Source organism: Onychostoma macrolepis, chromosome 25 (assembly GCF_012432095.1).
Source record: "Onychostoma macrolepis isolate SWU-2019 chromosome 25, ASM1243209v1, whole genome shotgun sequence".
NCBI lineage: Eukaryota > Metazoa > Chordata > Actinopteri > Cypriniformes > Cyprinidae > Onychostoma > Onychostoma macrolepis.
Window position 1 is genome coordinate 7,362,102 of NC_081179.1, and position 12,058 is coordinate 7,374,159.

At 33.7% G+C, this 12,058-nt stretch overlaps 2 protein-coding genes and 1 long non-coding RNA gene across 3 annotated transcripts in view; 2 read left to right on the forward strand and 1 right to left on the reverse strand.

Moving 5' to 3' along the window:
• Window positions 1-1,728, forward strand: part of LOC131533838 (mucin-2-like) — a 32,893-nt gene extending 31,165 nt beyond the window's left edge. Inside the window, 5 exon segments of the mRNA XM_058766270.1 lie at window positions 46-144; window positions 683-811; window positions 905-944; window positions 1,073-1,196; window positions 1,311-1,728. Coding sequence (XP_058622253.1) covers window positions 46-144; window positions 683-811; window positions 905-944; window positions 1,073-1,196; window positions 1,311-1,527 — 609 coding nt within the window. The 3' untranslated portion in view covers window positions 1,528-1,728.
• Window positions 1,729-4,681: 2,953 nt separating this feature from the next.
• Window positions 4,682-5,860, reverse strand: LOC131534097 (uncharacterized). The gene is made up of 3 exons (XR_009269311.1): window positions 5,591-5,860; window positions 5,067-5,117; window positions 4,682-4,738 (listed from the first exon to the last, which is right to left on the reverse strand). It is a non-coding gene; the product is annotated as an uncharacterized LOC131534097 (long non-coding RNA).
• A 4,379-nt stretch (window positions 5,861-10,239) lies between these two features.
• LOC131533839 (mucin-2-like) overlaps window positions 10,240-12,058 on the forward strand; it is a 31,493-nt gene continuing 29,674 nt past the window's right edge. Inside the window, exons 1-5 of the mRNA XM_058766271.1 lie at window positions 10,240-10,320; window positions 10,625-10,750; window positions 11,388-11,505; window positions 11,587-11,725; window positions 11,839-11,946. Of these exons, the coding sequence (XP_058622254.1) occupies window positions 10,627-10,750; window positions 11,388-11,505; window positions 11,587-11,725; window positions 11,839-11,946 (489 nt within the window). The 5' untranslated portion in view covers window positions 10,240-10,320; window positions 10,625-10,626. The remainder of the gene's footprint in view (window positions 10,321-10,624; window positions 10,751-11,387; window positions 11,506-11,586; window positions 11,726-11,838; window positions 11,947-12,058) is intronic.

Here is a 12,058-nt window from a genome sequence, read left to right on the forward strand (position 1 = left end):
GAGTGTAATTTCATTGACTTCATTTGATGTTTATTTTTTTCCCAGGGTTATGAATATATTGAAACGAACTTTGCCGACTGCTGTGGAAAGTGTGTGCAAACTCACTGCATTGTCAATATCAATGGCGTCGATCATATAATGAAGGTAAAGTCAAATGTTAAAAGTTCAGTTGCCTTGACGTGTGGAATATTCAGGTTAAGTGGAACTTGAATTAACATGGGCCAGATTAACTAAACAGGACAAATTAGCGTTAGAGCGCAATTCCATAAAGGCGCCAAAGGGAGGGGCAAATTCTGCGGGTTATTTACTAATAATGCGCACATTAAAGAACAAAGACACAACCAGATCATTTCCATAATGACCAGCGCAATCTACCAAAAGCAGCACAAATTACGACCTGATTTAAGACATGCTTTTTTTAGCATTAAATAATGGTGCACATACCAGTAATTTGACAAGCACAAACGTTAGTAAATTGCGTTGCGTGATTCATTTTAATACTCTCCTCCCATAAACTTTGCATCTGAGAGGAAACTCCTACAAATGCATATTCAATAAGGTCAGGTGCATTTTTTTTTTGAGGAACAGACCCAAATTTATGCCAGTATACTTTGAAAATCTTCCTCCTAACAAACCTAACATTTTCGCAATGAATTTGACCTTGTTCTCTTTTTGTTTGTAGGAAGGAGAGACTTTGCCTTCTACAAATCAGGGCTGTGATAGAATCACGTGTACTAAAGTTAATGGACAGTTCATCACTAACAAATACACAGTCCAGTGTCCTCCTTTCAACGTTTCCAACTGCCAGCCTGTCAGTACTTCATATATCATACAAACACACATTTGCATGTTATACTGACTGATTATGGTGATTTAAATTCTGCCTTTGTGATTCGCTCTACAGGGCACCGTCCAGCTGTCATCTGATGGCTGCTGCCATGTTTGTGAGTATATTTTTTTTAAAGAAAACAATGTGAATTTTGGTTGTTTTGAGTCTATTATTATGTCTATATAAATGCCTCATTCATTCATTCATTCATGTCTGAGTGTGTTCAATTGCCTGTGTTTGAAGGTGTGGACCAAATTAAGGGATGTCAAGTACAGACCGTTCGCGATTACATAAATCACAACGACTGTCAGTCAGAGAAGAAAATGGACCTGGCATTTTGTGGTGGAGACTGTACTAGTTTTAGCAGGCGAGTAGACACACTCTGTTACGACATAATTGGCATCCTAACTTAAACAGACACTCATAAGTCACCGGTTTGAAATGGTTTACATGTGTTTTTCTCTTTTTCTCCCATTTGTAGGTACACTGAACCTGGATTGTCCTCTTGTACCTGTTGCCAGGCCACTCGTGCAAGTAATCGCACAGTGAATCTTGGTTGCGTAAACGGAGACATAGTGACCTACACGTACATCCATGTTGAGGAGTGCGCCTGTAGCAGAACTAAATGTCATAGAGTGGGAGTGGACCACACACTCCTTGAAGACAGCCAAAGAAAACGCAGCTTAGGACTTCCGTGAGCAGCAGCAGTAAATCATCTACACGAAGACACTGAAATATGAATTCTTTGAGAAACTTTGTTTGGAAATTAATTTAAATTGCACATGCTTTGTTTAACATTTCTAAAACTTTATCTATAGGTCTCTTTTTTTTTCTTTTCTTAAAAATGTGTACTATTTTGCTTGTGTTTGAAATTAAAAGCAATAAAAAAGCATCTTAAACCTAAATGCATTCATATTGAGTCTTGCACTGAGAACGTTTTTATATTTTGCTTATGATCACATATTTATATATATATATGCAATATTATTTACACCATTTGGCCATAAACTTGGTGTCACTAGCGCCATGATCTACTTTTTGAGCTACAGCAATGATATAAAAGTGAACCGCCAAATAATGTAGTCAGTAGGTTCAAATCATGGTTTACCAGCAGCAAAATTACATGATACAATTGAATTGCTTTACGATCATCAAAAAATTTAAAGCTTTTGAGATCACAAGCGTGTCCTTGCTGAAATTATCTAGTGCATCTATTTGTTTTTGTATGTAGGTTTATGGACAGTCATATGACAGTTTGTCCACTGTCATTGCATGACAGGTTTGCTCTTTCAATAAAAAAATAAAATAAAATCTTCAATTACTGACATCTCATGTAATATGATTTGTCAGCACGTTGACTTTGTTATCCTGTTGTTAAAAAAGTAGCTTTCACTATGAGAATGTCAGAATCCCTCCTAAACTTTAGCAGTAGATTAAAGATCCTGTATTTCAAAAATATATGGATTAATCATGAAAACAAATTTAATATACCATATCTGAAACTTGTATTGACAGGATGTCTAATGCATCCTACAAGACCGGAATTAAAATAGAGCGAAGTTAATCAAGCATCAAAATCTCTAACAAACATGAACAGGTTGTCTTTTGGGAGGTAAATCATGTGTAAATACACTTAATGTAATAATTGTAATGGCAAAACTCTTAAAAATAAATGTGCTTAAAAGGTTCTTCACAGCAATGCCATAGAAGAACCATTTTTGGTTCTACAAAGAATCATTCAGTCAAAGGTTCTTTAAAGAACCATCTCTTTCTTACCTTTTAAAAATCTGAAGAGCCTTCTTTTGCCACAAAGAACCTTTTGTGAAACAGAAAGGTTCCTCAGATGTTAAAGGTTCTTTATGGAACCATTTAGACAAACAGATTCTTCTATGGCATCGTGAAACAACTTTATTTTTAAGAGTGTATATGATGTATAAAAGTTATTTTTATAATACCAGACATTTCTTAAGTACTGTTTCTTCGCACACAATGCAACAGAAACAAGGAACTTTAGGCATGAAACAGGATACGGATTTAACATGAGATTTGATAATTATACAGAAAGCATTAGAAAAGCAACAGTGGATCAGCTGGTTGTTCTAGTTATCTTACATGGTATTGCATTCAATCAGAAATATCTTATATATTTAAATATTGACTTTCGGTGGAAGTCTATCAAGTGGTCTATCAACTATGGTGCAGTAAGAGAAATGAGGCCTAGGATCTCATTTATAAATCAGAAATTTGATCAGATGAAATCCTAAAGTTAATGTATTTGATCCTACCCAGGTGAAAAAGAAATATATTTAAATTGTGCTTTTTCAGACACACTTAATATATTTATATTATACTGTACTAATTGCATATTAAATGTATTATTTTGGAACAACTTTAAGTATATTAAGTGTATTTCAAGATATGCTTAAGTTCAATTTTAATCTATTTGTAATATATTTAATATATTGAAATTGTGTTAAATTGGAACCACTTTAAGTATATTTAGTGCAATTTAAGTGTATTTTTAAAAATACATTTAAAATGTACTTTTAATACTTCATGAACTACAGGTAAGGTATATTTGAAGCATCGTTTTAATGTGCTTCAAGTACATTTCAATTGTATTTCAGCTTATTAGAAATGCATTAGCATTACACTACTAGTATATTATATTATATTTATTAGTATTATATTTTTCAATATATATACACACACGTACACTTTGATATTTAGAAAACTTTAATGTATTATATATTGTGTACATTACAAATATTCATGAAGTACATTAAAAAGTACAGCAGCATATATACTTTGGTGAAAAAAACCATACTATTAAATGTATTAAAAATGCACTTGAAATACAAGTATGTTTATAGTATTTTTGTATTACTACAAACATACTCAAGTACATTTTAAAACATTATACAAAAAACATAAATGAAAAAAAGACTGAAATGCTATGGAAGAGCCATCTTATCCATTTGTAGAACATTTCAGTTATACCTGTATTACTGAAAAGTAAAGAATTTTACATCAATGAATAAATAAAAATTACAATGCAATTTTCTGAAGAAAAAAACATGTAAAGTGAATAGATGTGTGCGCAAAGACTGAAGATGATAAAGTTCAAGCAACAGAATAGGGAGGGATGGAGGGGTTTTGGAGGTGGACAAGGAGATGGTGTAGGGATGGTGATGAGAGGATGACGATGATGCCCTGGCGGCTTAGATGGTGTTTGGCACATGGCACAGACCCAGAGCATCCCAGTGCTGACAACACACGGCGGAGTCGAGGGAGGGAGGAGCCAAGATGTAGATGGTGTGGCTGCCGACATCTGGGGGCCGACCGATGGAGACAGAGCTGGTGGATCCGAAGCCGCAGACTAAGGGCCAATGGAGCGGAGCGTCGTCGCAGGTTCCGGAGACCGGGGCACAGCCTAGTCAGTAGTGTCTTGCAGCTTTAGAAAAAAACAAAACAGAAACAAAATTAGATAACAGATTTTTACATGAATGACTTGAAAAGAAGCACAAATTAGCCACCTGGAATGAACACTTCGCTAACGTTTTTCTTCCAAGATTGACCGAATCCCCCTCTATTAGGCCTGATTCAAAAATCTCTATAACAGAGGTGATACGATATTAAAATACTATTCCTTTGCTTGTCTCTGCACTCAGATTTCATTTTGTCTTCTATAGCAGCTGATCTAATAAAACAACAAATGTTAATATTTCTTACGCACACACACAAAAAGGCAAATGATGATTGATGATTTGTTTTCTATTTAAGAATGACAGAACAATGTACCTGGTCGGAAATATAGTCAAAAACCTTACCAGTCTCAGCAGTTTCAGATGTACTGTATGCTTTTATAAGTAACCCTTCTTACAATTTAATCTTTCTTATCATTCTTATCTGTAATGAGAACTATATATATTAGAAAATAAAGTCATAAGGTTGTGAAGCTTGAACAAATATAGACACCAATCAACCAACACTACCACAGTTTGCTGATCAGCTCAAGACAAAGTAACTGTATGTTCATAATCATGGTTTTTCAAATATCATTAACCTCATTACAATGAAGCCAAATTGTTCAGGAAATCAGAAATATATATACTTTATGTTGCAAATAAAAGAATGTTAATGTTAACTAATTTTATTTATTTATTTTTTCTGCCAATGCATGTGTCAAAAACAAGACTGGTACAGACAAATAACGTTAATTAAACACAAATCTTACCTGAAGTCACAGTGAGGTTCTGAAGCCAGACGCCATACACGCTCGCAGAAGCTGGTAAAAATAAAAACATACCGCTTTATGCCATGGTCTGTCTGAATACTGGATTCTGATTGGCTGGCAGGTGTTGATTAAATTCGGTAGTTCCAGGTCAGTTTAATCACGTTCTATATTGATTCGCTTCCTATAAACATTGGTAACCATAGTAACATACAGTTACAGTTGAATAGCAATGCAGACGAAAATAACCGTCATTTTTATCGTTCCGGTCAAATATTGCAGCGCAAATGTTATTAACATCTTTAATATGTGAATGCTGGAAAATGACCATGGCATAAACGGGATAATCAACGGCTAGCTGTGCATTAAACGATTTGAATGCACTCCGCCGCGCGTCGGGTGGTTCTTCGCCTCCACGTCCTGCATTCAAATCGTTTAATGCACAGCTAGCCGTTGATTATCCCTTACATATTTTCTAATTAATTTCATAGTTCCCCCAAAACAATTTGAATTCTGCCATCACTCACCCTTAAGATGCTACAAACCAAGACTTTCGTTCATCTTCGAAAGAAAAGCGAAGATATTTTAATGAAATCTGAGAGATGTCCCTCCGATGAAAAGATTCATCTAAGATGTTCACGTTTCAAAAAGGTCATCGCAAAAAAACATCGCCAAAGTAATCCATATGAATTGCGTGGTTTCCTCCAAGCGCCCTAAAGAGACACGATCGCTCTATATAATATAACTGTTTAAATTTAGACTTATATTCACATTCAAGGGACATTTGCACGCACATCATATTTGATTTACTAAGCTCTCTGCTGCGAGCTCATTATCATACGAACCAATCAGAGCCGTTCAATGGCTCTGGAACCAATCAGGTTCAGTCTGTGTTGTTTGAATTTAAACACAAATAAACGTGTTTTTTTTTTTTTTTCTCATTAAGTTGGCTTGAAAAAGCCTGTCATCCACACATTCTCCAACGTCATCATCCATGGCCTGTAAATACTTCATTGGTATCAGATATGATGTTGAAATCTTTGTGGGAATTTCAGAAATGTATATTAAAAAATAAAGGCTTGAACAAGTTTATAAACACCTAGCTTATTACAATTAATGTATCATGTAATGAACAACAGCCTAATCAACCAAACACATATTAAACAACACATTTTAAATACTGCAATGGTTAATAATATTTGACAAAGGTTTGTACATTGTAAATGTAAAAAATGTTTTTCAAAATATCGTACTTTTCCAAATATTAAAATTATAAATACATAAATATTTAAAATAGAACCATGTGTAGGCCTACTGCAATATAAAGTACATTAAAAGTTATGTAAGAGTAACATAAGTGTGTTTTCTGTAAAACACTAAAACGTCACTAGTATGCTTGTGTTTAGTATATTCCTTAAAAGTGTAACTAATAATATATTTATTAACATAGTATTTCTACTATACTTTTTAGAAATATAGTAATAGTGTGCTTGTGTTTAGCATATTCCTTAAAAGTGTAATTAAGCATATATTTATTACCAAAGTATTTCTAGTATATTTTTTATAAACACATTAAAAGTATGCTTCTGTTTAGCATATTTCTTAGAAGTATAACTAAGCATATATTTAATACAAAAGTACTTCTAGCATACTTTTTAGAAATATATTAAAATGCAATTCAGTATACTTTTAATGCACTTCAAATAAGCATGTTGGGAATACAAATGTATTATAAACATACTACTTGAATTTCAAATATATTTTTAATACATTTAATACTACGTCTTTTTCACCTGGGTATGTTAAAAATGGCAAACAAAACAGGAATTATAAAGGCAGAAAGTAATGTATTTTTATGCGTAAGCCAATGGAAATGTATGTGTACATGTACCATTGTACGCCAGTGCATGCTGACTCGATTTACAGTAATACAATATTAATTGTTGATTTCAAAAGTCAATATTTTCACTTTTCACTTTTTATATAAAATTGCTTGCCAGTGTTGTGGCATTCCAGACAGCATGCCACTCTGTGTGTTGTTCTGTGACATGCAATGGTTGATCCTGCTTTGTCTTTGTATGAAATCATTTTAATTTGTAGAGTGAAATATAGACAAAATAACTGCCAATATTGTGTCTTATTGCATAACAGGGTCTCATTACAGTAAATGCAAATAACTTGCTAACCCAGAACTAGGAACAGTTACTGAAAAGGTAGATATTTATTGAATAGTTTACTGTGCATCATACTGTGCAACAATGTTTCGTTTGAAATGATAACATAATTAGCGTCTCCCTCCCAAGGTTTGCATAAGCATTGTTTAAACTCAAATACAGCTAAAGGACATTTAACATCTATTTGATTAAAAGATAGAATCCCATGGCAATGCATAACATAGGTTCCACCTTTTGATCTCTAATTACATTCTTCCAATGAAATCTAATATTCACTATAAAAGATCAAGTTCTGGCAGATAGCTCACATTAGCTCTTGAGGATGGCTGTGAGGATGCTGAGATGGGTCGTCCTGCTGATGGGGCTGCAGTCGGTGCAAGCAGGTTAGCTGACTAAAAAATTAAATAATTTCTGTTCTCATCTCACAATACTAAAAATGATTTTATGATTTTTTCTATGTTTATAGACTATATGGGAAATCAAATGGAAGGCATAACAGATTCTGTAGTGGACATCATGGCAACAGCAGCTGGTAAATATTTCCTTTTTATGTGTTGTGTGCTACAGGTAATAATATCAATGTGACTTTTTTTTTTTTTAATTAATTGTAGTGCTGGGGAAAGTAGCACATTCATTTCTTGGATATATTTAGGGAACATGTGTATTTATTAGACTAATCATAATAATAATAAAAGGCATCATTAAACAAATATTATTTCAAAGTTAGTAAACTATATGTTTAGTCCACATTAATTTGGTTTACTTTGTTAATAAATAGCATTTATTATATTAAAATTTATTAATTGAACCTAACATTATTAAACATTTACCCCCAGTACTAATTAGATTGATTTACAAAGAATTAAAATGTTACAATTATTTAAAAAAATAATAATAATTAACACATATCTTGACATATCTCTATTTTATTTTATTTATTTTTTTAAATAAATGTCTTAATGGACCTATACATTGTCTTGTACAATAAATGCCTTCTTTTGTCTTAAAAACATGATTCAACTCTTCCTTGTTTTCTTATTAAGTGTTCCCTCCAAGCATGAAAACTGTGATGGTAACTAGAGGTATGAGGTCATAGTTTTTTTTTCTCAAACTGCTCTTTCAGTGCTAGTACAGATGTATTATTAATCCTAAAACTGGCAACGTATCCTGTTGGATACAAACATTAAAATCAAAATTAAAAGTAATGTTTTGAAAAAAATTATCAAGTTGTATTTTTTCTGTTCCAATAAGATGGAAAATAGCAATAAATTAATTTTCTGATGTCTCTTTATGGTCTTGCCATTTTTAGGGTTAATATCTATTCTCTCTCTTGGTTTAGCAGAACCAAATCCTGACCATCAGTCCATGATCTGCAGCACATGGGGAAATTTCCACTTCAAGACCTTCGATGGTCATTTCTTTCAAGTGCCAGAGACGTGCAACTACATTCTGGCGGTGATGTGTCACAGCACAACATCCGATTTTAACATCCAAATGCAAAGAGAGACTGTAAATGGCTCAATCATTTTCAGCAAAATCATAATAAATCTGCAGGGGACAGTCATTGAACTCACCAACAATGACGTCATCATGGACGGTGAAGTGTGAGTTAATTTTTATTCACTTAAGACTGCATCCAAATGTCCAAGATTTTCCTTAAAAACACTTTCTTTTGTTGAATGTTGACTTTTTTTTTGCAACTTGTTTTAACAGGTTGTATAATGCAACCTCTAAGAATGAAATTACAGTCGAGTTGAGTGCATCAAGTGTTAAGGTCTCCAAAAAATATGCAGTGACTGTCTTTTTTGAGAAGGACCAATCTTTGTTGGTATGCTATTTCTCTGTTCAAATATACAATTACTGTATAGTATATTTGTGACCCAGTAGGTCAACAAAGACCTAATCTCCATTCTCTAATAATCTTATATTTTTATATGATGTTCCCCAGATTGAACTTTCTGACAGTTACCGAGGCCAGACCTGTGGACTCTGTGGAAACTTCAATGGCATCAAGGCGGATGATTCAACTGACAGTGGTAAACCTCATTATGATAAAATAACCTGCTAAAGTAGTTCAGAAATTCATATTTTAATGACATTATATTTTGTTGATATCTGACCATTTGAAACATGTATAGATGGTCTGACCAACTGGAAGGTGCCTTCACCTGAATTCTGTGTGAAAGTCGATCTTCACCTTAAGGATCATTGCGAAAATCAGGTATTATGACAAAAATGCAAGTTGTTGCAATTTTAAAAGATTTTGGGGCTGTGCCCACATTTCTAGAAATAAAATTGAAAAGTTTATTTTTAATTGTTTCATATAAATTACTAATTACAGCATTAATGCATTTTCTGATATGTGGAAAATAGTTTGGAATTACAGAGTATTTGCTTTTAATTCTCATTTATTATTTCAAGACTGTTGTTCTATCAGAATCAGAATCAGAATTAGCTTTATTCACCAAGTGTGTGCAAACACACAAGGAATTTGTTGTGGATTCTATTTACACTATGTAAAAATAGCAGCATTTTCTTTGCAATAAGTGTAAACAGTAGATGCTGTTTATACTATTTCATTTTATATACTGTTTATTTGCACCTCAGTATTGTAGTAAATTATAAAACAGTGTGCAGTAATAACTTATTGAGTGAAAATGATCATATTTCTTAAAATTACTTAATGGATGCCGCCTTATATTGGGATAATAAAGCCCTCCCTACACCTACCCCTAAACCAACCCGGACACTATTATATTATCAAATAGCCATGAGTCCATTTGTTAAATATTTCCTTTATTTGTATTGACAATAAATGTCTTATATATATATATATATATATAATTATTATTATTTTATTTTTATCTCCTAGACAAGTGTTTGCCAGCAGTATCTCAGCAGTCCAGGGTTTGCTGACTGTCACAATGTGATGGACATGAGTTCATTTGAAAAAGCCTGTGTAGACGACCTGTGTCAGTGTTACGGCAATCACGACTGTCTCTGCAACACACTCACAGAGATTTCACGACAGTGCACTCATGCTGGAGGAAAACCAGGAACATGGAGAACAGAACAGCTCTGTCGTGAGTATCATATTTGGAAGTTGACTGGGCTATAAACAAATGAAATGAAGATGGATGGATGGATAGATAGATAGATAGATAGATAGATAGATAGATAGATAGATGGATAGATAGATAGATAGATAGATAGATAGATAGATATGTAGATAGATAGATAGATAGATAGATATGTAGATAGATAGATAGATAGATAGATTGATTGATTGATTGATTGATTGATTCTGTGTTTTATAAGTTAATTTTAATATTCTAGACCAGCAATTATGGTGCATTTTGTGACACACTGTGTTATTCTGTGGAGCAGCAATGACATGTCCTCTAAACATGGAATACCTGGAGTGTGGGAGTCCATGCAAGAACACCTGCTCAGATCTAGATGCAAGTCTACTGTGTACAGAACACTGTGTGGATGGATGTTTCTGCCCTAATGGTGAGAAACAATTTACAAAATGTTAGGTAGGGATGTGGGCCCGATACTGCTCTCCTGTACTCATACTCATAAAAATGCTCCGATACTGATACCACACAGCGTGTGAACATTCCTGTGTCCAGACAGAACAACAACAGAGCGTAGACTGGAGTTATTAGAGATTAAGGCTGTCTATGAAGTACATGTATGTAATTAATATAATGTTAAATATTCAATATTCATGCCTGCTTATGTGCGCAAACTGATAAGCAAAGCACACTAAGTCGATTGAGCGTGTAGCGGCCCAGATGTACCCAATCTTTTTAAAAATTACAAATGCTATGAAAATACAGGTATCATTATAAGCAAGTAGGCTACAATAAAAAAAAAAAAAGTATCAGTATTGAACTTGCTCTGAAAAAAGTGGTATCGGTGCATCCCTAATGCTAGGAGCCTCCTAGTATGAGGTTTTTTATTGCACCTAAGCATTACCACTTGATGGGTCTATTTTCAAATGAAGCTTCTTCTTGCAAGAATAACTTACCATGCTTAAAGTATTACATTAGATGCAAGCAAATCTTAAATACAAGAACTGTTTGGTTTATAACATACAGTACTGAATAAAAATGGCACAACATTTTGCTTACTTTTTGTTAAGGCACCATTGAGGATGACATTGGTAAGAAAGGTTGTATTCCTGTGAATGAGTGCCCATGTGTGCACAATGGCAACATATACCTATCAGGAGAGTCATACACACAAGCTTGTAAAACATGGTGAGTCATTTGTAATAGCACATACAAACATGCACTAGACATTTGACAAAATATACCCATGATAACATTACTGCGTGTCAGTGAGTGTGCTGCTGGACACTGGAACTGCATAGATCTGGAATGTCCCGGAATCTGCTCTATTGTGGGAGGGTCTCATATCATCACATATGATGGAAAAAAATTTACCTTTGATGGCACCTGTGACTACATCCTCACTAAGGTCTGTGACTGTCAGTATAACAAATGTACATTAACCTGGACTAAAAGATACTCCCTTAAATGATCAATTATTTAAATTCTGAATTTAATTGTTTTTTGTTTGTTTGTTTTCAGCACTCTAATGACAGTGACATTGCGGTGGTGGGAAATCTGGCACAGTGTGATCCGGCCCGAACAGAAACATGTCTAAATTCAGTTACCCTTGTCATCTCAGGGACCACTGTAAGCTCTGTTTAATATTAATATCTAACAAATTAAATAATGTTTATCTCAAAGTAATAGTCAGACATGTTGTCACACTATATGCAAAATTTAAAAATAAATAATTTACGAA